General features: G+C 36.7%; 4 protein-coding genes across 4 annotated transcripts; 2 read left to right on the top strand and 2 right to left on the bottom strand.

The window, feature by feature from the left end:
• Positions 1-3350: 3350 nt before the first annotated feature.
• On the bottom strand, positions 3351-7914 carry LOC108966500 (putative uncharacterized protein DDB_G0271606). Its single transcript, XM_018929429.1, has 7 exons — positions 7447-7914; positions 7010-7384; positions 6843-6943; positions 6656-6739; positions 4444-6594; positions 4243-4378; positions 3351-4174 (listed from the first exon to the last, which is right to left on the bottom strand). Exons 1-7 carry the CDS (start codon positions 7585-7587, stop codon positions 3560-3562), a joined length of 3603 nt encoding a protein of 1200 aa, XP_018784974.1. The 5' UTR covers positions 7588-7914; the 3' UTR covers positions 3351-3559.
• Positions 7915-8252: 338 nt separating this feature from the next.
• Positions 8253-16761, top strand: LOC108966512 (protein split ends-like). The gene is made up of 4 exons (XM_018929453.1): positions 8253-8614; positions 8773-15430; positions 15536-15761; positions 15913-16761. Exons 1-4 carry the CDS (start codon positions 8540-8542, stop codon positions 16505-16507), a joined length of 7554 nt encoding a protein of 2517 aa, XP_018784998.1. The 5' UTR covers positions 8253-8539; the 3' UTR covers positions 16508-16761.
• Positions 16762-19366: 2605 nt separating this feature from the next.
• Positions 19367-20679, bottom strand: LOC108966511 (probable splicing factor, arginine/serine-rich 3). Its single transcript, XM_018929452.1, has 3 exons — positions 20004-20679; positions 19838-19911; positions 19367-19774 (listed from the first exon to the last, which is right to left on the bottom strand). The coding sequence occupies exons 1-3, from the start codon at positions 20538-20540 to the stop codon at positions 19669-19671; spliced, it is 717 nt and encodes a 238-aa protein (XP_018784997.1). The 5' UTR covers positions 20541-20679; the 3' UTR covers positions 19367-19668.
• A 1030-nt stretch (positions 20680-21709) lies between these two features.
• On the top strand, positions 21710-23180 carry LOC108966501 (serine/arginine-rich splicing factor 1A-like). Its single transcript, XM_018929430.1, has 3 exons — positions 21710-22393; positions 22549-22625; positions 22698-23180. Exons 1-3 carry the CDS (start codon positions 21848-21850, stop codon positions 22801-22803), a joined length of 729 nt encoding a protein of 242 aa, XP_018784975.1. The 5' UTR covers positions 21710-21847; the 3' UTR covers positions 22804-23180.
• Positions 23181-23562: the final 382 nt, after the last annotated feature.

Genomic DNA, 23562 nt, shown 5'->3' with positions numbered 1-23562 from the left:
TCTGAATAATAGCTGCTTAGATACCACTAAGCAAGTCTCTCCAATTATGAGCTGTTAACTGTTACGAAGAGGTCCAACGCCTGACAGTTTTTTGTTTTTTTTCTTATTATCAGTTAGAAAAATAATACCTCGAATACAACCAATTGGAAAAATGAAACTATTTGTTTTTATATGTTTTGTAAAAAATTGCCTGCTCTTCAAAACAGATCAATWACAATTCTTTCTCAAGTCTGAGCGTTTGAAATGTATAAACGGTCAAATTTGATTGTTTTGAAGGCAACTTTTTTTCTTATGAATTTTATAACTCAATAAAAAGAATTTAAATTGCAAAATTACGATCGTTAGGAAAAACTGAAAGCAAAAAATATTTAAAAAAATTTTTCAACCACTCTAATGTTATACAGAAAAATCTAAATTTTCTAAAGAGTGAAATTTCCGTCCTTCTGACGTCTGTATATGTCATTAGAAATTAGTTTTTATTAAACTCAAGTTGCAAAAAAACCATATAACAATTAAAATGTGGTCAGAAAGCTTAAGATTTAGCAGGTTAACAATTGTTTGTAATTTATATGTATGTTATTAAATAATGTGCAAAGAAGTAATAATACATTTAAAATACTGTATAAGAACTATTGCCATGTATTTTTTTAAATTCTATAATAGTTTTCGGTAATAATTTTCAAATAATTTGAGATTATATATGTATGTATAATTATAATCGTTTATGTAGTTCTAATACGCCATTTTCACCAYGCACTCAAAAGAAGCCAATATTCCATATTATTCATATGTAATATTTATTTATGGAGAAAACAATTTATAATTACAAAAATTAAAAAGGAAATATAAATGATAACTGACATTCTTTTTATAATTATCGAGACAAAAACGATAATTAAAACATGCTCAAAAATTTTTATTGATTCTTAATAAAATCACATATAAACTGCTCATAAAAACGAGTGCATTTAAATTAACAGTTGTTATAATTATGGAACACAATTTATTTGTATACAATTATTTAACGTATTTATACTGTATAAAAAATGATTTTGTGTATCTTTGCAAGTGAATTGCATGCTATTTAATTTTATATAAACGTATGTAATAATTCAAAAGAAAAAATAAAATGTTTCGTTAACAAAATAATTAATAATAAAAAAGTTCAAAATAAAACTTGCCTTATAAATGTTATTACGCAAATGATACTGATGTATTTTTGTTTTTTTTTTTTTTGTGGGATTATATGTACATACATATACATACATATATGTATAAATGTCTACAAATCGGTTTGTATTATAATTTTTGATTTGTGATATATATTCCATGGAGGTAGTTGCTCAACACTCAAAACATTGTATGTAACGTCAAATCAAAGTTATTTTAGTGGTATTAGTTCCATTCCTAAAACTTAATACTTTTTCCATATAYTGTTACTTTGCAATTTTTGGTTTTGTGATTTCTTTTGTTTATTCCATAATAAATTTTCTGTTCTAAATCTTAAATTGTTTACAGCCGAATGTACGATGTTTATACTCCAGTTTTAACGCCAAATGGAAACTGTAAATTCATAGTCAAGCTGGCACATGCAAATCTATATATGTACATATACATATACACATAAATATGTACACAAATCAGCAAGCTTTTGTTTAYAGAATTGGCTGAAATATTAGCATTCCACCTCGCAGAATTTCACAGTAATAAACATACAGACTTAACCATACAAACATTCAGTACATGGCTACAGGTAAAGAATTTCCACTTACTTAGGTACACAACGGTGCATTAATAGCCATACTATATTTAATATATCTTCTTCTTAATTGGCGTAGACACCGCTTACGCGATTATTATTTTCGCTATGTGGCGCCAATTGGATATTCCAAGCGTAGCCAGGTCCTCTCCACCTGGTCCTTCCAACGGAGTGGAGGTCTTCCTCTTCCTCTGCTTCCCCCGGCGGGTACTGCGTCGAATACTTTCAGAGCTGGAGTGTTTTCATCCATTTGGACAACATGACCTAGCCAGCGTAGCCGCTATCTTTTAATTCGCTGAATTACGACATTGACGTCATATATCTCGTTCCATCGAATGCGATATTACTCAATAGCAACGCTTCGATAAAATCATTCGCTTCTGAAACAATTTTCCACATTGGACTACTATAACATACATATAGCTGCCCACAAACTGAACGAAAAATATTAGATATATTCAAAATGTTAAAATCTCAACACATATGTATGTATGTATATGTAGCTCAGCTCGAACCGCTGCGGTCCAAACTGACCGATCAAAAGCAATGTACAGATCATTTTTTTACACACTTTTATGCTATAAGATATGCACCTGTGAAGCTGTGAAGCTGTATTATCTCTTTATTGTAGCCGAAGGTAATGGTTTTTTCGTGCAATTCGCGAAATTTTAAAATTTCCCTTCTCTTTTGAACACACTTCATACACATAACCTCAAAATTACATAATTTGGTGTATCTGTCCGTATAAACTATAACGTTTTCTCTATATACAATAATAAAGTGTAGCCACMAAGTCTTTTCTAAAACACATATACATACATACAAGCGTACATATATGATCGGGATTTATTGCTTACATTCATATAATATGAACATGACAGAGATTTACAAAATTAATCATTTTAAATGTGTCTTCTTAAATACTAAAATATTTTATGGCATTTCATTTCTACGGATCTATAATATTATTATTTATACTATATGAACATGAATAAATATAATAAGTTTTACAATTAGTTTATGTAATTCATATATCTGAAATACATATGTACATGCATGAGTATCTGTTATTTTATAGCATTCATAAAATTCAGTTCAGTTCATCCTGCATAGTTGCTTGTTCTAATTATATATGTACATTCATATAAAAAATATTTAAAATTAAAACGAGTTTACTTAATGACTTACGATTAATACCGAAGTTGAGTACTCAAATTGCTTTTATGCTAAAAAAAAGTATTAYTCAAATGACTAGCGAATTCGGAAAATTTTAACATAATAATAATTTGAGTGCTAAGAATTTTGCAAATGAATAATAGTATTCATACGTACATATTATATATTTAATTATATTAATTAAAAATKTTTTAAAATCCAAATTAATAAAAAAAAATTTTTAAATCCAAATAAATTAAAAAAATTTAAAATCCACATTAATAAAAAAATTCAAAAGCCAAATTATTAAAAAATTTTAAAATCCAAATTAATTAAAAAAATTAAAAACCAAAACAAATTAAAAAATAAGGGTATGAAGTAAAATCAAATGTAAAATGTGATTTAAGACTATGTCTTAATAAATAATGGTGTAAATATTCCACAAATGTTTTTAACAATTGGGTAAAAAAATATATCTAAATAAAAAATAACATGTTTTCCTTGGAAACTCTATTTAAATGAGCTTTTAAGTATTTCATATGCGCACATTTTGAATGTGATGTAAGTAGCAAAAAAATCATTAAAATAATTTTTAATTTTAAGTATGACTTGTGAAAATGTCTTTTAAAATTCTTGTAATTCTAATCATTTCTCAATTTTTATATGACCCATTATTTGACCAGTGGCTGTGTTTACAAACTGTGCATGGCTAAGTTGCATGAGGTTCGCCAGTGACGAAGGCAGATTCAGTACAGTCGCATCATGGCTGCCGATTGTAGCTTTCAATGTTGGATCATGCGACTGTGTTATGGTAATAGTATTGCCTGCTAAATCCTGTGCACCTACAACTGCCGGCAATTGTAATTGCATTATGTGTTGTTGTTGATGCTGCTGCTGAAATTGTGAGTTGCCCGCTTGATGCTGAACTATTTGAATTTGTTGTGTTGGGGGTTGACTCGTTGACATTAATGACGGTGGTATAGCTGTCAACTCAGGTTGTTGTTGTTGTTGAGAGTGTTGTAACAAATGGGTTTGCTGTTGTTGTTGAGAATGCTGCTGCAAATGTGTTTGTTGTTGATTTTGTTGCGATTGCTGTAGCAATTGTGTTTGTTGTTGCTGCGCTTGTTGCAACAGTTGCGTTTGCTGTTGCTGAGTTTGTTGCAGCATTTGCGTTTGTTGCTGCTCTCTGCTGGCAACTTGTGAATGTTGCACAGCCACATCCGTATTGATGGTGTTAGACCCATTTGTTGTTTTCTCATTCTATTACAATAAAAAAAAAGAAAAATCAATAATATTTTAAATTGTTAAAATTGTGCAAAAACAAATACCTTTTGATTTGAATTTCTGATGCCAGCAGATGCGGCATCTTCATGCATCTGCTTATGCTCTTCGTAATATGCGCGCACAGCGAACTGTTTGTTGCATGTTTCACAGTTATAGAGGTTTGTGCCAGTTGTGTGAATTCTGTATGAWATATATTAGATATTTATTATTTCTGATTACACTGAAACAAATCCAAGTTTACCCACCTTCTATGCTTATTGAGGTTATCTTTACGTGAGAATGGTTTATGGCACACGTCGCAACTAAACAGTTTTCGACCTGAATGTGAGATTTCATGACGCATTAGGTGCTCCTTACGACTGAATGCCTTTCCGCATTGCTCCTCCTTGCACTTGAAGGGCCGTAAGCCGGCGTGCAGCTTAACGTGTTGAGTCAGATGCTCTTTCTTCTTGAAGACGCGTCCACATTGGCTACACTCCAGACCGTTGGGACCGACACCGTGCGCGGACACACCTTCGGTTTTCACTTTCGTATCGTCTTTCTCAGTGGCATTCGCAGAAAACTGCTGCTGCTGYTGYTGCTGTGGAGGTCTTGCATTTGCAGCTGTATCGTTAGCTGTATTCAAGGATTGTTTTTGTTGCGTGTAAAAGTGGGACTGAGATTGTAYTGATGAAACGTTTTCTGTCTGTCGCATTATCTTTTGGGTGGACGGAGCATTCGGTATTTGAGTATCTTGCTGTTTTGATGTAAATTGCATTTGAGGTTGTTGTTGCTGTATTTGCGTCCCAACGCCGTTTGCGTTTTTCGATTTTACATCCAGTGTGGATGCAGGCAGAAGCTTCAATAAGGCTTGCTGCTGCTCTTGTTGTTGCTGTTGAGTTTGCGCAGTATTGCTTATTCGGCTRATTGTCACATCGTTTTTCTGCAACATAGGTATTTTCGTTTGCTTTGCTGCTTGCGGTGGTGGTTGTTGCAACGCCGCTTTTTGGTGTTGTGTCTTCATTGTTGATTTGTTTGTTACGCGCTGCACCGTTCCGTCGTTCTGTGACTGTGGCCTTAGTAATGTTACCAYATCTTGTAGTTGCTTCTGTGCCTGCAACTGTTGTTCTTCTTTTTGCGAGTCGTGTGCTTGCTGCTGCGGGTTTGATTTTTGTTGTTTWTGTTGCTGTTGGTTTTGTTTTGTCACTTGTTGCATTTCTTGTCTGAAATTTGTTGTTGGTGTTATTTCAATATTGCCACTACTAGCCTGCTGTGAAAGCCTGTATTTCTGTTGTTTTATCACTTTTTCCATCTGTTTATTATTATCCACTTTATTCAGCACAAAGTCTTCTATTTGTTCATTTGTCGAAGTGGCCACGTCGTTAGTGAACTGTGTTACCGGCCGTATTATTTGTTGGGAGGTTACATGCGCTGCTGGTTGTTTCAGTGAAAGTTGATGCAYCTGTGCCTGCTGCTGCTGTTGTTGTGTTGGTGATGATTGTATAGTTGTTGGAATTGTTTGCAGCATATTACCCGTTATCGTTTGGAAKGATTGGCTATTTAAAGCTGATGCCGCCAACTGCAGAGTGGCAGGTATAGATGTCGGTGCCAATTGCATAATTGGCTGTCCATCTACGGTAGCGATCTGTGGCTGTACTTTCATTTGTAATTGATATGTTGTAGGGAGCATAAAGTTTTTCGCATCTATATGGGCCACAATTTGTTGATCCGAATTTTCGTCCTTGATAGTTATAGGAAGATAACACTTATTCGGCGATGTTACTARGGTTGTGGGTGTTGTTGATGGCGTTGGTGTTTGCAGTATGTTCGACGAATTGAGCGTTTGTGCTGACTGCTGCTGTAAAAATGGTGCCAAGTTTGACAGCAGTGTCGCCGCAGTAGCCTGTGATTGTGTCTGAGGTGCTTGMAGTTGTAATTGTATTTGTGGGGGTTGTGTTCCAGCATTCATTGATAGTTGTGGTAATGAAGCCGTAAGTGTCTGTGAAGGAGGTGAGGTTAATACGAAATTTAGTTTAGGCTTTTTGCTTTTGCTTGGGCTTGTCGCCACGGCAGGTGTAGGTGGAGGRCCAAGAGTTATTGTAGACTGTGGTTGTAATTGAGATGTGATTTGTTGTAATTGTTGCTGCAACTGTTGTTGTAATTGAAATTGTTGCAATTGCTGTTGCAATTGTTGTAACTGCATACTGGCGGCAGCTGTTGTGGATTGCGATAGGGGTTGCTGTTGTTGAATATGAATATGCTGCGTGTTGTTGTGCTGATCTTGTTGGTTTATGATTTGTGATGACTGGAGTTGCAATTGCTGCGGTTGTTGTTGCTCTGCTATTTTTTTATTATTGTTTTTTCCTAATGGAGTGACTTTTATGTTTGGTTTCATTTTAAGAAACTCAGTTATTGCTCTGAAAATATAAAAATTTTAAAGAATTTGCTGTTGGAATTTTTTTYAATTATTTTACTTACTTGTGATCACAATCCTTAGAGAGATTCTTTCTTTGCTGTTGAACCGGCTGTTGCAAACAGTTTGCCACTGGAGTTGTATCGGATTTGTACGGTACAGGTTCAGTCTTCAATGCTCCCTTACTATCCATTGTTATGGTATATTCCCTGTCTCTTATACACATCTAGATGTGTATAAGAGACAGCGGATTTGTACGGTACAGGTTCAGTCTTCAATGCTCCCTTACTATCCATTGTTATGGTATATTCCTGTATGAGTGGCTTATCTGCTTGATTAGCGACCGTTGTTTGCTAAAAATATAAGTAAAGTTTGGATATTTTATACTTTTATATCTATTGAAAACATTTAAGAATTACTTGTATGCCGATCGACTGCATAATCGAGTTAAGCACCTCATTGTTAGTCGAAATTGCGCCAAAGTTAGAAAAATTTTGCTGAGGTGTTATTGCTGTATATTGCGGGTTGTTGCTGACGTCTAATGTGGATGGTGTGCAACCATTCAACCGAATATTAGATGTGTTGTTGCACACTACATTTATACTCTTGCCAGTATTCGTTGCAATATCATCTTTTATGTAAATCTTCCCGCTATTATGTTGCGTAGCTTGTTTCAAACAATCACTCAACACATTTTGTGAATTTTTGCAAATATTTCGAAATTTATAGATTTCCTCCACTTGTCCCAAACATGTTACACATAAGACCTTCGGGAGACGATCTTTTTCGTCAACCTATAATAATATTAAGTTCAATGAATTTTAAGGTGTCACATACTTAATATTTATAAACTTACCATCAAAGACAGGCAATCGGCTATTTTAGTGCAAAGATTTTTGCTCTTTCCATCAGCTGAAAATATACTGATACGTTGCTCTGTATGGGACGTGCAGACCCTACACAAATCGTGAAAATTTACACCACGGTAAGTTGACATATTGACTAATTTTGTGTTGTTTGAATGTTTTGCACTGTAGAATGTAGCTAATGTTTCTTTAAGTAGAAATTTATGTGTATTTCGAACCAGACAGAAACTGATTCCAATAAAAATTTAAGTAATTTCTGGCATAATTTATATTATTTGAYACAGCTACAGGCATTCGACATTTTAAAGAAATCTTTGAAATAAAAACAAAGCGAATGTTAAATTCACATATCACAATTCACTTCTTTATCAATTTGCTTTAATAAATTAACTTATTCAAGTTTCGGTAAAATGTATATGGGGGAGAAAACACAAATATTTTGCTACGAGTTGAAGACGCTAAAATTTTAGGAAACTTTTGTTGTACATTTGTTGTTGCCGTACTTCAAATTTATTTGACATTACAAAAATAATAAATTTCGAAAATCAATAAAAATGCTGCCAGGTATACAAATTTCAGCGCTTAATTTTTAGTTTTCTTGACTTTTTCAAACAATATAAAATATCCGAATAAAATAAATATTGTACACAAATACACATAAAACTTTAAAAAATGGATTCCTAATTATTTTTATTGAAATTCTAATTGGGATGAATATTGAATAACGTCTGGCAATTCGGCTTGCTTATTTAACTGAAGCTAACTTCATGTGAAATCTTGWAGTTTTTCTCTTCAATCGGTCAAGTGGCGTTCTTTCTTTTCATATTGCTGTGTTTTTATGGAACAACTGATATTAAAATATTACAATCACTGATTTGATTCTACCCGAGCAATTGGTATAAATCAGAACATAATCTTATAGCGCACACAGCGAAAATAAGTGGTTAATGCTATGTATTACAAGTTGGTAGAATTGTGAATGAGCAGGTCGCGATCGAAATTCGACAGCGCTGCACGAAGACGTGCGAAACGGAAAACAAAAGAAAAGCGAATGCATAATTTGTGTGAAATGTGTTTGAAAATATGGAAAATTTGAAAATAAGTGGAAATTTATTTGCGAATATACGATATTTCGTTGATGGAAATTTAGATGAAGAGGTAGGTAAATGCATGTGGAGCTATATACCCGCTTTGTTATCTGTCGGATAGCAAGTTGGTTATAGTTTTTCATTTGGAGCGCCAAGTTACCACAGGGTGTTTCTAATATTAGGTTATTATTAGTTAAATAAATACATCGTACTTATTTATGATTACAGGTTGAAAAACTGCTTAAAAATGGTGGGGCCCAATCGAAACGTTTTTTATCAGATGTGGTTACACATCTGGTGTGTGCACCAAACTACACTGAAGAAGAATTGGCTATGAACTTGGATCTCTATAATGTTATACCAGTTACCGATCAATGGATAGTACACAGTGCCAAGTTGGGACGTTTAGCGTCAACAAAAGCATTTGATCCAAGCACGCAACGCCTTTTCAAATCACTTAAATTCGCAGTAACAAATTTGTCAAGTGAAGATTTTAAATGTTTGTACGCTATCCTTACATTTCATGGCGCTCAAGTCAATACCGCAGCCGACGCGAGTATTACACACTTAATATGCGGCAGTATAGGTGGGAATGCTTATAATCGTGCAACAAAGGGAGCTGTAAATATTGTTAGCCCTGACTGGGTATTGGATTGCTTAAAACAGGGTAAAATTTTGAGTTGTGATGGTTACCACCCTCGATTGCTCAAGATTGTAGACCAACCTAAAATTGTACCTAAATTGACAAACATTTCCACATCATACAATCACGTTTCTGCAACAAAACCAATAACACAAATGCCCATCTCCGTTCCTGTTGCGTCAACTACAACTACGAATACATCTGATTGCAGTATGGTTGACTCGGTGGAACAAACATTATCTACAATATTAGGATTTGATGATGATGATATGGGTGGTATTGTGAGTAGTATTGACAATACAATCGGTGCRAGTGTAGATGATGCCGATGCTGCGGAAAGCATTGCTAATATTAAATCGCAGTTGCAAGCTTCTTTACCACCATTACCAGCCATTCCACCTACCCTTCCATCAACAAGTACAAATTCAGCAGAAGATTTAAATAAGCCCCCCGCAACCCAATTGCAGGAAAACAGTTCATGTAATGAGAACAATCAACTGCCCGAAGTTTTATTAAATACTAATCCTGTTGTTTCCCAAATACAAACGGAAGTGCAATCACAACCTCAACAACATACTCAATTACAAAGTCAATTACATCCTCAACAACAAATTGTGTTTGTACGCCCACGTAATATTCAACAACAGCAACAACAACACCAACAACAAATAATTTTAGGTGGTACACAACAACCATCTTTACAACCTCAACAAATAATTGTTCAACAAAAAATAGTACCAAATGTTGTGGCCCAGCAGCAAATTCAACTGCAACAGCAGAGCCAAACTAAAATGGTTCCAGGAAATGTTTTGCAACAACAGAGAAATCTCAAGAGTCCTCAACATCACATTCAAATAATACAACATCAACAATTACCACAAACACCACGAACTCCCCAGCCACAACCACCAAATCATCCTAATCTTCCTCCTCAACCCCGTACCGCTCCATCTACACCCACTTCAAGTGGACCACCGCCGCTGCCCGACCCACGCACTCCCACTYCAACACCAACAGCTGTTGGTGTTAACATAACACAACCGCGGACGCCGCAAACTCCAAGTGGCAGACATACTCCGGCATCTAGAACGCCTTGTACCACACCTCAGCCACCCAATCAGTCTCCGCAACATGTCACCATACCGATGTCCCCACAATCTCAGCAACCTCATCAACAACAAACAGTGCAAATGTCGCCGCAAATGTTACACCAACACATATTACACCAGCAAAATATTCTTCAGCAACAACAGCAGCAACTTCAGCAACATATACAAAATGGGCAGAGTTTGACACCACAGCAACAGGCTTTACAGCGCCAAATACAACATCAGCAACAACAATTAATACAACAACAACAGAAATTTCAACAACAAATACAGCAACATCAACAGCARCAACAACAACAACAGCAACAAATGCAACAGTCTCCCCGATTAAATCAAAATCCACAATCACAATCACCTTCATTGCAACAACAGCAAAATCACGTCCCTAATAGTGGTAGCATGATGCCTCCACAATCACCACGGCAGTCACCCGCTCTTCAAATGACGCCACCGCCTCACTCACCCCAACCACAGCAACAGCAACAACAAATGCGTCAGCAAATGCAAAATCGACAACAGCGTCAGCCGCAAGGTTTAGCTGGAGCTATGGGTTCACCCCAGCATCAGTCAATGATGTCACCGCAACAACAACAAACGTTACAACCATTTCAACAACCGCAGCGGATTACACAAGCTCAACAACAACAAAGTCCACAACATATTTCTGCTCCGCAGTCACCACAAACACAGCAATCCACACCAACCACACAACAAACAAAGCAACAGATGTTACAACAGATGAAGCCAATAGACCCAACTGATCCCGTTCAGGTGGCCCAAGTGCTCAGTCGGTCAGCTCCAAGTCCAAATCACGAATCATTAATAATGCGGCAACAGCATTTGAAGCAACAGCAAGCACTGCAACAACAACAGGCATTACAACAGCAACATGCGTTACAACAACAGCAGCAGCAGCAACAGCAACAACAAAACATGCAAATTCAACAACAACAGCCCCAATCAGCTAGGCAATCGCCATTGCAACAACCTCAGGTACAGCAACAAATTGTGGTTAATCCCAACAATCAGCARCACCAAATAATTGCTCAACGACATGTCATCAACACATCCACTGTGCAGGGGCAGCAGCTAATACAAAGTCACATGATGAATATACAACAACAGCAACAATCACAACACAAACAGCAACAGCAACACTTGATAAATATACAGCAGCAACAGCAACAACAACAGCAGTTAATCGTCCAGCAACAGCAGCAGCAGCAACAGAAGCCATCTGGCATGTTAATCGGGGGAATGTCACCTCAGCCGCAGCAATTGCAGCAGGCCCAACAGCAACAACAACAACCGGCATCAATGCAATTTAGTCAACCGCAACAAATGACCATGTCAGGGGGTCAAGTATGCATCATACAGCAAACGCTGCAGCCACAACCGCAGTCCCAGTCGCAGCCGCAACAACAACAACAACAACMGCAAATTGTTCAACARCAACAACAACAGCAACCCCAAATTATTCAACAGCAGCAGGTGACTGGTATTTCAACGAATTATCAGCAGCAAATAATGAGTCCTAACATACAGCAATCGAACACACCACAACARCAACTTCAACAGCATCAGGTAATAAGTCAACAAATTCAAATTCCATCACAATCCCCGCAACATCAGCAGCAGCAGCAACCACAACAACAACAACAAATTGGTATTGGCGGTACCCCTACGCAAATAACGGTTTCAAACAAGTCGAAGATTATTATTAGTCAACAGCAGTTTCAACAGCTCAGTATGCAACAACAACAACAGATATTACAACAAAATCAACATAATCAGAACGTCGTTATAGTTAATCAGACAAATTTAACAGCTCAGCAACAACAACAACAGCAAGCACAACCCCAAATTGTGCAACAAATAATACAACATCCTATGCAGCAATCACCACAACAACAGCAACAAACAATTCAAATGCAGCAATCCCCTCAGCATCAGCAGCAGCAATTGCAGCAAATTCCCCAAAGTCCCACGCAAGTTCTTAAGACTCAGCAGCAACCTCCTCCAATCTATACGCATCGTCAACAATCCGCAGATGGGACTGATGGGTCTAATAGTATGTTGCAACAACAACAACAACAACAACAAATCCAACATTCACAGCAATCGCCGCAAATGATAACACAAACGCAAGTCATACTTAATCCACAACAACAGCGAATTCCACTACAACAACAACATCAACCTGGCAACATGCCCCAGCAACCACAACAAATTGTAATTAATCAGCAAGTTATCAATAATCCTCAACGTTTACAGTATATACAGCAACAACAACAGCAAATACAATTACAACAACGTAAACCACAACAAAATACAATAATTGTGGGCCAACAACAATTGCAACAGCCACATCCTCAACAACAGATTATAATACAGCAGCAAACTGTGCCAACACAAGCTTCGCAACAACAACAACATCAGCAACAGTCTCCACAACAGCAAATGATGACAATACCTGCTAACAGTAATATGCAGAACCAAATAATATTGCAACAGCAGAAGCCAACATTACAACAACAGCATTCAGTGGAGGGAGCGCCGTCCCAACAGCAACAGCAGCAACAACAAATTATACTACAACAGCCACCAATACAACAAACAGTCGTTATTCAGCAACAACAGTTATCTCAACAACAATTAATTGCAGCTGGTCAATCGCCCCAACAACAACAACAACAACAACAACAAGCCCAACAGCAACATCAGCAATTAATTATCCAACAAAGTTCACCTCAACAACAGCAACAGCAACCACATTGGTCGCCACAGCAGCAGCAGCAACAACAACAACAACAACAGCCGAACCCCGCTGGAATGCAACAACAGCCAACCCAGTCTCCAGTAGTGGTCGGTGGTACACAGATTATTGCAACGAACTCTTCATTGGGAAACTTACAAGCCCCTCAGCAATTCATACGTGCTGTACGTCCGGGACAATGGCAACAACCGGGCCTACCACCTGGTACCACCGCATTGCAGGGACAACCCCAACGGCAAGTGATACAAGTCGATGACAAGACTCATGCACATCTTATGACCCTAGACCCAGTAAAGAAGATGGAATATATCGCAAAGTTGCAACAGCAAAATCAAAAGCGTCTGATGTTTCGTCAGCAAGTGCCATATCCAGCGCGTCCAGGTGCACCAAATGTTGTGTCCACTGCAATGGGTACCGCGTTGCAACGACCCGCAGGCGCACCCACACCGGGTACTCATATCATTGTGCAGAGTCAAATGCCCGCAGGTCTCACGCAGCAACAACAAATGCAATGGTTGCAACAGCAAGGTGCACGACAAGTTGTTGTGCGCGCCGGTGCAGCCCCCGGATTAAGTCCGATTTCGCAACAGCAACAACAACAAATTGTTGCTGGTAATCCGCAAACACCACAGCCGACTCAATCAGCAAATGTCCCCCAATTCAATGCAACCGATGCCAATCAGCAAATGCTGCTACAGCGTCAACTACGAGTGCAGCAAGTACAATTGCAACAACAACAATTGACACCACAAAAGCAACCACAACAACAGCAGCCCGGGATCCAAGTGGTCACCGGCGGTCAGACCACAATGGGCAACGAACAACAGCCGTCTACACCTAGTACACCAACAACACCTGGCGGAAACATAATTAATACACTTGCATCGAGACCGATGGTTATGGGCTCGGCCGAAACGCAACAGCAAATAGGTGGAACTCCACAGCAACAGCAGCAGCAGGTTTTGCAACAAACTCAACAACAGCAAATGAACATGAAAACAAAGACTGCATTAGCGAACATGCTGAACAGTCGTTTGAGCAACAACAACGGTGGCGCTATTCAAATGCAGCAACAACAGACCATGATTGTATCAGCTAGCGGTGCTCCCGTTGCAGATCAACCGTTACAACAACATCCGCAACAAATAATACAACATCAAGTGGTAGTCGCTGGCAACGCGTCGCAAACCGGTGTCATGCTACAACAGCAGCAGCAACCGCAGCAATCACCACAACAGCAAATTGGACCGGGGGGCGTTGTGCTGGAACAGCAGGACACAGCTGCGGGGCGATTGCGACTAATGACACAGCAACATAATGCAGCTTTGCAACAGCCCGGCATCCCACCAGGTACGCAACTGTTACAGAGCGTGGTGGCTAACGCTCAACCGCGCACTCCGCAAGAGCTAATGATGCTTCAGCAACAACAATTGCAATTGCGACGTTCGGGTGCGRTTTTGCAGACTCAACTTTCGTCGGGTGGACATGTTGTGACTYCGGGTGCCGGTCAACAACAAATTGTTGTAGCGGGTTCTCAGCAACATACGCAGCACTTGGGTATTGCGGGCGGGGTGCAGCAGCAAATTGCAGTGGCTCAAATTCCTCAAACCCAGCCGGTGCAAACGCCACAAGGCGTGATGACACCAGCTGGTTTTATACAGGGCCGCCCCAATATGCCGCCGCCAGCTCGTCCGCAATTTTACGGGCATAATCCAAATCTAAAGTTGCCACCTGATCTCTTTCTCGTCGGCTGCACCTTTTATATAGTGGAATATGACGAGACTGACGCCGATGAACTACCCATCTGGATGGAGACTATACGGCAATTTGGYGGTGACATTGAGCGCGTCTATTGCCAACGCGTCACACATGTGCTCTGTCGCACGCAACGTCATGGCGTAGTTATGCAGGCTTTGCGCGACTCCAAGCGCTGTATAACCGCTTACTGGTTAAGTGATATCTGTTTCAAGAAACAGTTGCTGCCGCCATGGCAGGCATTACATCTACCTTTCCCCAGCCAATTCGGTTATCAAAAGCCGCTGGAAAGGCATATTATTTCCACGTACGGTTTCGAAGGTGAGGAGAGTTTCCGCATTAAACAAATGGTAGAAGAATGTGGTGCCATATACACATCATATTTATCGAAACACAACACAGTGTTGATTTGTAAGAMGCCCGAAGGCGACAAATACATCGCTGCTAAAGAATGGAATATACCGATTGTAAATGCCATTTGGTTGGCAGATATTTGCATTGGAAATCTGAGTGGAATGTCGCAGTACGAAAATCAGAAGTATCAGCAATATTCGCTGGTGGCGCCCTTCAGAATCGATTATCCGCTAGTACCGCAATTGATGTGTAAGTAAAGACATATTGAATTTATGAACACAAAGATATTCGCTCAATGTTTTTATTGCCACTTCTGTACAATTTATTATCTTATTTTTATGTTTTAATTATCAGCTGCATGGAAGGCACCTATAAATCTAACGCAGGAAGCACACGAACGTGTCAAACGTTCTTTAGCCGAACCATTTCCCGAGCAAAAGGCAAAGCGTCAAAAAATTTCGCCTTATCAGGAAGAAATACCTGAAAACATAGTTTGCATCGAATACCCACAGAATGACAAACCACCGAAGGTGATATTTTCGCAGGTTGCCGACCCAGAATCGCTGAAAAAAGCTGTGCTGTAAGTAGAAATATATCACACTGTCAATCAATACATCAGACTGTSATATTTTGAAAATTATTTATTAATTAATATTATTCCATGTAATATTATTTTGTTTAGAATTAACTTGTCGGAAAGTTATTAAAACTTATTTTTTTAATTATTGCAGTTCGCTTGGTGGTATTGTTGTGGAAAATCCAGAAGAAGCCACCTTCTTGGTTATGACACGAGAAAGTCGCACTTGCAAACTAATTCAAGCCGTTTGCCATGTAAATTATGTTYTGAAGTCAACTTGGTTGGTGRACAGTGCCAAAGCGGGTCGCTTCCTATCGCCAGAACCGTATAARATACAATACATACCTGTCGATGAGAATCTAAAATTCCATCTAGATACCGTGCTGCATTCAAGTGTGCGAAATACGCTCTTCGCTGGCAAACATTTCTTTGTAACACCCGACGTATTCCCGTCGCGCACTGAAATCGTGCGCATGATTGAGGCATCCGGTGGCAAAGTCGAGGCAAAACGACGCACATCACAAGCAATCGCTGATACACATGCTCAATCGCCAGAGTCATATATAATTGTAACGTGTCCCAATGATATGCATTTATGTGTGGACTTGACGCGTCAGGGCATACCAAAGTGTCCGATTGTTTCAACAGAGTTTGTGATGAGTTCGATACTAAAACAAAAATTGGAGATCGAACCAAATCTAATCAACTACTTGTATAATAATAACTATGCTAGCACTAAGTCGAAATAGTATATTATCATATACGATTAAAATTGGCATATATACACAAGTAAAGTTAGTATCTAGTAAGAAAAAAATATTAATTAAGTTGTAGATATGTAATTGTATATATTTCTAAGTAAAGGGTTTATGATTTTTTTTTATATATCATATTTTCGTAATGCTACCATTTTGTACATGTTTATACATTACATCGTTCGTATTGCGAAAATAAATTTTTTTTTATAGAAACGGCAAAACAACATCCAGTAATTTATACATACATTCTTATGTAAATAAATAATTCGAAAAAGAAAAAAAAAAAAAACTTATATTAAAACATAAAAAAATAGTTAATAAATTATTTGATATTTTGAAAAAAGTAAACATAAGATTGCGTTTAAAATACTTAAAATACTTGTAATGTATACGATTACACCCGGGAAGCCACCAGCACATTGCGTAAATTTATAAATATTATTGAGTACTTTATTTCTTTTGTTTTATTTTGTATGTAAAACAATACCGAAACTAAGTATGTGGTAACTAGTTGGCTGAACTGTCACAATAAAAAATATTTTGCAATATATAAATAAGTACTCATGATTTTATTATTTATGGTTTTGGTATGGGTTTTTCGTTAAAATCAAGTCAGTATTTAGCCTGGGTATTAATGTGAAGTCTACTGCTTTCGATTTCCTGATGAAGTGAAAGTTGGCTTGTGCATTACCTAAAAGCCTGATTGTGGGAAAACATTAACACTTACTGATCCCGATCCAATCGGTGTTAGAGCGCCGAAAAAACAGCCCTTGGCCGGATAAAATCCGGTGCGTAGAACCGACTGTCGTGGGAATTATGTGGGAAACCATGCGTCTCTCTGCTTCGTTCTAAATTATATTGTRCCATGGTTTTGGAAAATCACCAAGGTCCGACTGTGTGAACTCATTTSGTTGAATTATTAAGGAAAAAAATTATTACCAATCAAATTTAATACTTTAATGCGAATACGTCAATTTGTAGGTTGTGTTTTGAAGTATATTTGACATTTACGCATTATTTATGGTTSCAACAATTTTCTCATTATTAATAGTAACTAAAATGCATAATKGATTAGGTGCAGCATTCGTGTACAATAGTGAATATGTTGTGGCTTAGCTATTGTATTTATACTAGTACACCAAAGTATTCGATTTCATATACAGTTCTTATCTCTTGTTAACCCGGAARTCTGGAGTTCGACGCATGGATAAAAAGGCAAAAATTGAAGGTGCAAAATTCTGACTGAAAGCAAAAATAGATTTTTCATACTTTCCTTCGATAGGTGGGATCCCTTCAATTTTCAGGATCATTAAATATTTTGCTGTCATTCTGTTCTACACATTCGTTTTCGGCTATTTAGTACCTAGTATCGTTTATGAAACAGTAAAAAGCGCAATTTGTTGCTGTGAATAAGTGTTTTGTTTTATTTACGAAATGATTTAAAAATATATTTGAAGTTATTGCATAAATGAAAAATTATTTTATATGGTACATAATTGAAAATTATTGTATTTTTGTTATTACGAATAAATTTGCAATAAAGGTTTGCGCCAAGCTGTTCACAAAGGAAATAAAATCTGTAATATTAATTCGTAGAATGTCMAAATTTATGTAGGAGACTAATAGGATTATTCTGAACAAATGAAGGTGCGAATTCGGAAAAAATTAAGAATGTAATAGGAAACAAAATAGTTTAATTCGCATACACGCTTCAGATTAATGTGTTGGGTGTAGAGATTTTTAAGTTTTTTGCTTATTAAAATCAGCATTAATGGGTAAAAACGTAACAAAATATTGGTTAAGTAATTGGGCAATATATTTACCAGTCAGACAAATCCAAAAATCCTAAGWAATTTTATGTTCGAAGCCTTTTAAGTCTAGTGTGTGTATGATGACACAAAAAAATACCTCGACCTTTCCTTTTCTTCTAAAATCCATTTGACTTCGTAGATAATGGTGAAATCCAAATGATGTGGTGGATAAGTGTTAGGCTAAATGGGGACCTTTCAAGTTATGTTTTGAATCCTTTATAGCAGAATGAGTTTCCTAAGGACGTCCAATGTACTGAACTGTTGAAACAAAAAAGTCCATACCAATTCCAAGGCATTTTTAATTCAATGCTTGCGCTTTTCAACTTCGAATTTACTCCTTTCTAGTATTACGGAAGATAGTACTAATGAATTCCAATCGCAATGTCTATTTCCTTGAGTTTAATCCGAATTTTCACTCAAAGGTTTAAAGGCTCTATTGCAGACTTTACATTGTTGATTTGAAAGCTAAGTATAATTTTTAAGGTAAAATTAATAATCCTCCCTCGCAGTCCTATAAATTGTCCTGTCCTATACAATATGTATAATCAATTTTATGTTCCTTCTCCATTGAATTATAAATGTATGAAATATAAGCGAAGCGAAAACAGTGGGATAGATAAGAAGTGTAACGCAGGAAGCTGCTACATTCAAGAGGGTATTCTCTTACGGCATATTACAGAAGAAATTTAATTAAATATAGTAGCAGCAATCCGGTACGTTGAATAGAAAGAAGAAATGAAATCCCGCGCGAAAATATCACTTAAGATAGATGTTCAGCAGTAAATATATTCTCATCCTTAAATAAATATCCAAATCCTCACAATCCTGCTATCCATATTTTCATGTTAGTTACTCCCAATAATCCATATTTCCATTCCATCCATAACATTTTACGTGAATAGAGCGGAAAGAAGAAAAATATATTAATATTATAACATAATTCAAATTTTTTTTTTTTTATTAGTTAAGAAATTTTAACAAAATCAAAAAGGTATGGTTATTAAAACGTTTTGTTGTTGTTTAGTTTTATAGGAAAATAATTCATAACAAATATTTCAATTTCTTCGCAAAAATTTACTGCGTGTAACTATGTTAAGTTCGAATGTAAGTTTCTGAGAACCTAGTTGTGAAAAAATAAGATATTTCACTTTGTATTGAGTACTTTAGAGATAAATTTCAACAAAACCGCAAAATATACTTGTGAGATTTAAAGAATAATTGTATATAATCATCGGCACATAAATCATCAATTTTCGGATGTTATTCTCTGTTATTCTTCCAATTATTATAGTTATTTGGTTGAGTTTGTGTGAATATTTAAAAACTTGTAAGAATATTAAATTAAAAATTTGAGCGTGAACGAGACCTTGACCTGGAATATGAGCGGCGTAGAGGAGAATATGTAGGAGTACCACGGCGGCGTGCGCGCGGAGAAAATGACCGGGACCTACGTATGAAGGTGRTTTAATTTTAACAATCTTAAATATAAATATTTATTAATTCTACATACCTGTCGCGATTATCACGTCCACCACGATCGCCTTCAACATTATCCTCTCGAACACGAATATATGAAACCTCACCCTATGAAACAATTATGAGTTATTCAAATATGGTTTATGCTATACATTTTATATTCATATTTCTTCTTAATTTGAAATTTGGTGTATACTAACCTCATGCGACCTAAAGCGGGAATCATCTAATTTTTTTATTGCATATCTCATGTCTTCATGGCGCAAAAATTCTACAACACCTGTTCCATCCTTATACGCATCAGCAAAGCACACATCACCCGCTTCTCTCATATGGTCTTTTAAATCTTGCCATGAGCCAGACGATGGCAAACCTGTAACCATGACTCGATATTGAGAACGTTTAGTTGGTGGTCCACGACCGCCACCGCCTCCACCACGGCCGCCATCATTTCTATTTCGGTCATTTCGATTTCCTCGAAAACTACCTGGTCCACCACCACGGGGAAATTCCACACGTAATCTATATCCATCATAGTCGTAACCATCGCGGGCTTTTACTGCGTCTTCAGCATCGCGTGCATCATCGAATTCAACAAAWGCAAATGGCGGACCACGCCTATTTTTCAAATCTACGAATGATACTTTACCGAATTTGTGAAATAGATCTTGAATATCCTTTGTTCGAATATCTGGAGGTAAGTTTCCAACATATATGCGACTTTCACTGCGAGACATGTTTTTTATAGATATTTATTTACACCAGTAAAATATTAATATTTCTATGAAGCAATATATAAAAACTTTTTTGTCATGAACAAAACAGCACGTAGTAATCAMTTCACACAAATGCCACAATCAATGCTAATAATGGCGAACATTTATATTTATCTAAAATTGAGGAACAAAACGGAATGGAATGATTAATATGAAGCATTTCAAGTTTAACCCGTAGCTACACGATCAAGAAATTGAATTCAAGTTGAAATATACGTACTCATCTACAATCCCCTCTCATATTTCGAAGTTAAACTCCGTTTTGTTATAAATTTTTCATTCAAGTCGTAGCTGATAGCAAAGTTTTGCGTACAAATGTTATAAAATTTTTGGGAATTTCATAACGCCGCATCTTCATAGGCAATGTATATTGCTAACATTTCCTTAAGTGAGTATTTGCCATTATATAGCGCGTGTTTGAGGTCTTGAAAATTTTATGAGAATGACAAACATTTTCGAGAAGAAGGAAAAAGTAGAAAGTAGCAATCTACTTTTCCGTAGAAGTGGGTTTCATTAATTATTATTATACAGAAAAATGGACATCAATAATTAAATACGATCAATGGAATCTGCTATGTCAAACTATCAAGATCACAGTTCATTGCTAGCAATGGATGTCATGGAATATGTCTAGACATCAATTGCTAAACATTAGCAATGTACAGTATCTATTGGTACTATTGCTAGCACTTCCGGATTTAGCGTTCTAAAATTGTTTGTGGGGATGCCGTAAACATTTTAGAAGAATGTTCTTCTCCAACTCTACCATAATACAATAATATAAAGTTGTAGGGTAAAAAAATTAATGATAGTTTCTATAACGTCAAATTAAAGTTTTCCATCCAATGAAAATGTGTGTTTCGAGTGATAATTGAATTCGAATAGATTGCGTAAATTGTGAAGGATCCAACGAATCAAGTTGTGAACAACWATAACATGAAATTGAACAATAATAATTATTTACTTATAAAGTGAATTTTTTTAAATTACTTTCGTTAGTAAGTAAAACTAAAATATACTTTTTTATATWACTACGTACGGCATTTACATTTTTATAGTTTGGAATTGAAATCATCTGGGTAACCCTGTTCTGTACTATCCTTAAATGAAATTGAACTTTRTACGCATTGTATATATTTGCAGATATACGCCATTCTTTGGAAACTACCTGAATAAAACATAGCATTATCGCGTGTCTGGAAAATTACAAGCAAATATTTTTACTTGAAGTAAACGACGGAGGAAAACTTCAATAAAACAAACTTAGAATGTCTCGTACTGAAAGTCGTATTTATATTGGGAATTTGCCTCCAGATATTCGTACAAAGGATATTCAGGATTTGTTTCATAAATTTGGTAAAGTAACATTTGTCGACTTAAAAAACAGGCGTGGTCCGCCATTTGCATTTGTGGAGTTTGAAGATGCTCGAGATGCAGAGGATGCAGTGAAAGCTCGAGATGGTTACGACTATGATGGATACAGATTGCGTGTAGAGTTTCCTCGAGGAGGGGGACCAGGCAGTTTCCGTGGTAATCGTAATGACCGTAATCGCAATGATGGTGGTCGTGGTGGTGGTGGTGGAGGCGGTGGCGGTCGTGGGCCACCTACCAAGCGTTCACAATATCGAGTCATGGTAACTGGTTTACCATCTTCTGGCTCATGGCAAGATTTAAAAGATCATATGAGAGAAGCGGGTGATGTGTGTTTTGCTGATGCGTATAAGGATGGTACAGGTGTCGTTGAATTTTTACGGCATGAAGATATGAAATATGCTATAAAAAAATTGGATGACTCTCGCTTTAGATCTCACGAGGTAAGTAAGTCGCTTACTTACATGCTATAAACGAAGGGCAGCCAGCATCTGTTATAGCTAAAATATAATAGGAGATATTTAAAATTATATTTTTATACATTTTGATAAACTTTAATTTCAACATTCATATGATATAAACAACAATTTATTTAAAGGGAGAAGTCTCATATATACGAGTACGTGAAGACTCCGGTGAAGGCGATCGTGGTGGTCGTGGGCCACGAGGTGACCGGTATGKATATGAAATATATATTTTTTTTATGGGTATCTGAATAAATAATATTTTCTCTTTATTTACATGAAGWTCCCGCTCTTTTTCACCACGTGGTCGTCGCCGTGGGTCACCAACTTATTCACCTGTCCGACGTTCATACTCCAGGTCAAGATCTCGCTCCCGCTCGAACTTGTAAACTGCACTATAAAATAAACAACTCGTAATACGATACCATTCATCGAATAAACGTATGGTCTGTCATAAGCATACCTACTGAAAAATTAAAGTTTCCGCATACATAAGCTTTCTTATCATGGAGTTTACATATTTTAAGGCAAGATGACTTGATAAAAAACATTCTATTTTAAATATTTTAACACTTATAATATTACTTTTTTAAATTTCTAAACCGAATTCAGTAAATTCTTTTGAATTTTAATTGCATCTACTTTGAATGAAAGTAATTTAAACGGTATCGAAGAAGATGCAACCTATTGTAATTTTCCATACACARAAAACAAAAACTGAAGCAAATTTAATAAAAAAGCAAAAGTAATATCTGTACTAATCAAATATTATAATTTTCTCCCCTCTATTCACGTTAATTGGAATGGATGGAATGGAATGGAGTTTTGGGATTATTAATGATTTGGATGGAATCAGGATTTAATGGATTTTTTGGATTATAAATGGACATTTTAAAAGGATTACGTGTGAAATATATAGGAAAGGACTTGTAAACGTAAATGGCATAACGGACAAAATCATATTAAGTGGGGAGTGGTGGACATAAAAAATGCATAGGACACTTAAAGTCAGACGTACAAGTAAAAAAAATATTCCTGACAGGCGAACTTCTTTACTATATTTTAATCAAGCATATTTGAAGTTGATACGCATCGCGTTTTTAATTTATTGTTTGGAGAAAACTTTTGGTCGAGTAAAAAAAATGTTG

This window comes from Bactrocera latifrons, unplaced genomic scaffold, assembly GCF_001853355.1.
Source record: "Bactrocera latifrons isolate USDA-ARS-PBARC rearing strain unplaced genomic scaffold, ASM185335v1 scaffold_162, whole genome shotgun sequence".
Classification (NCBI taxonomy): domain Eukaryota; kingdom Metazoa; phylum Arthropoda; class Insecta; order Diptera; family Tephritidae; genus Bactrocera; species Bactrocera latifrons.
Note: the sequence above shows the minus strand (reverse complement) of the source record. Positions and strands in the feature narration are given on the sequence as shown.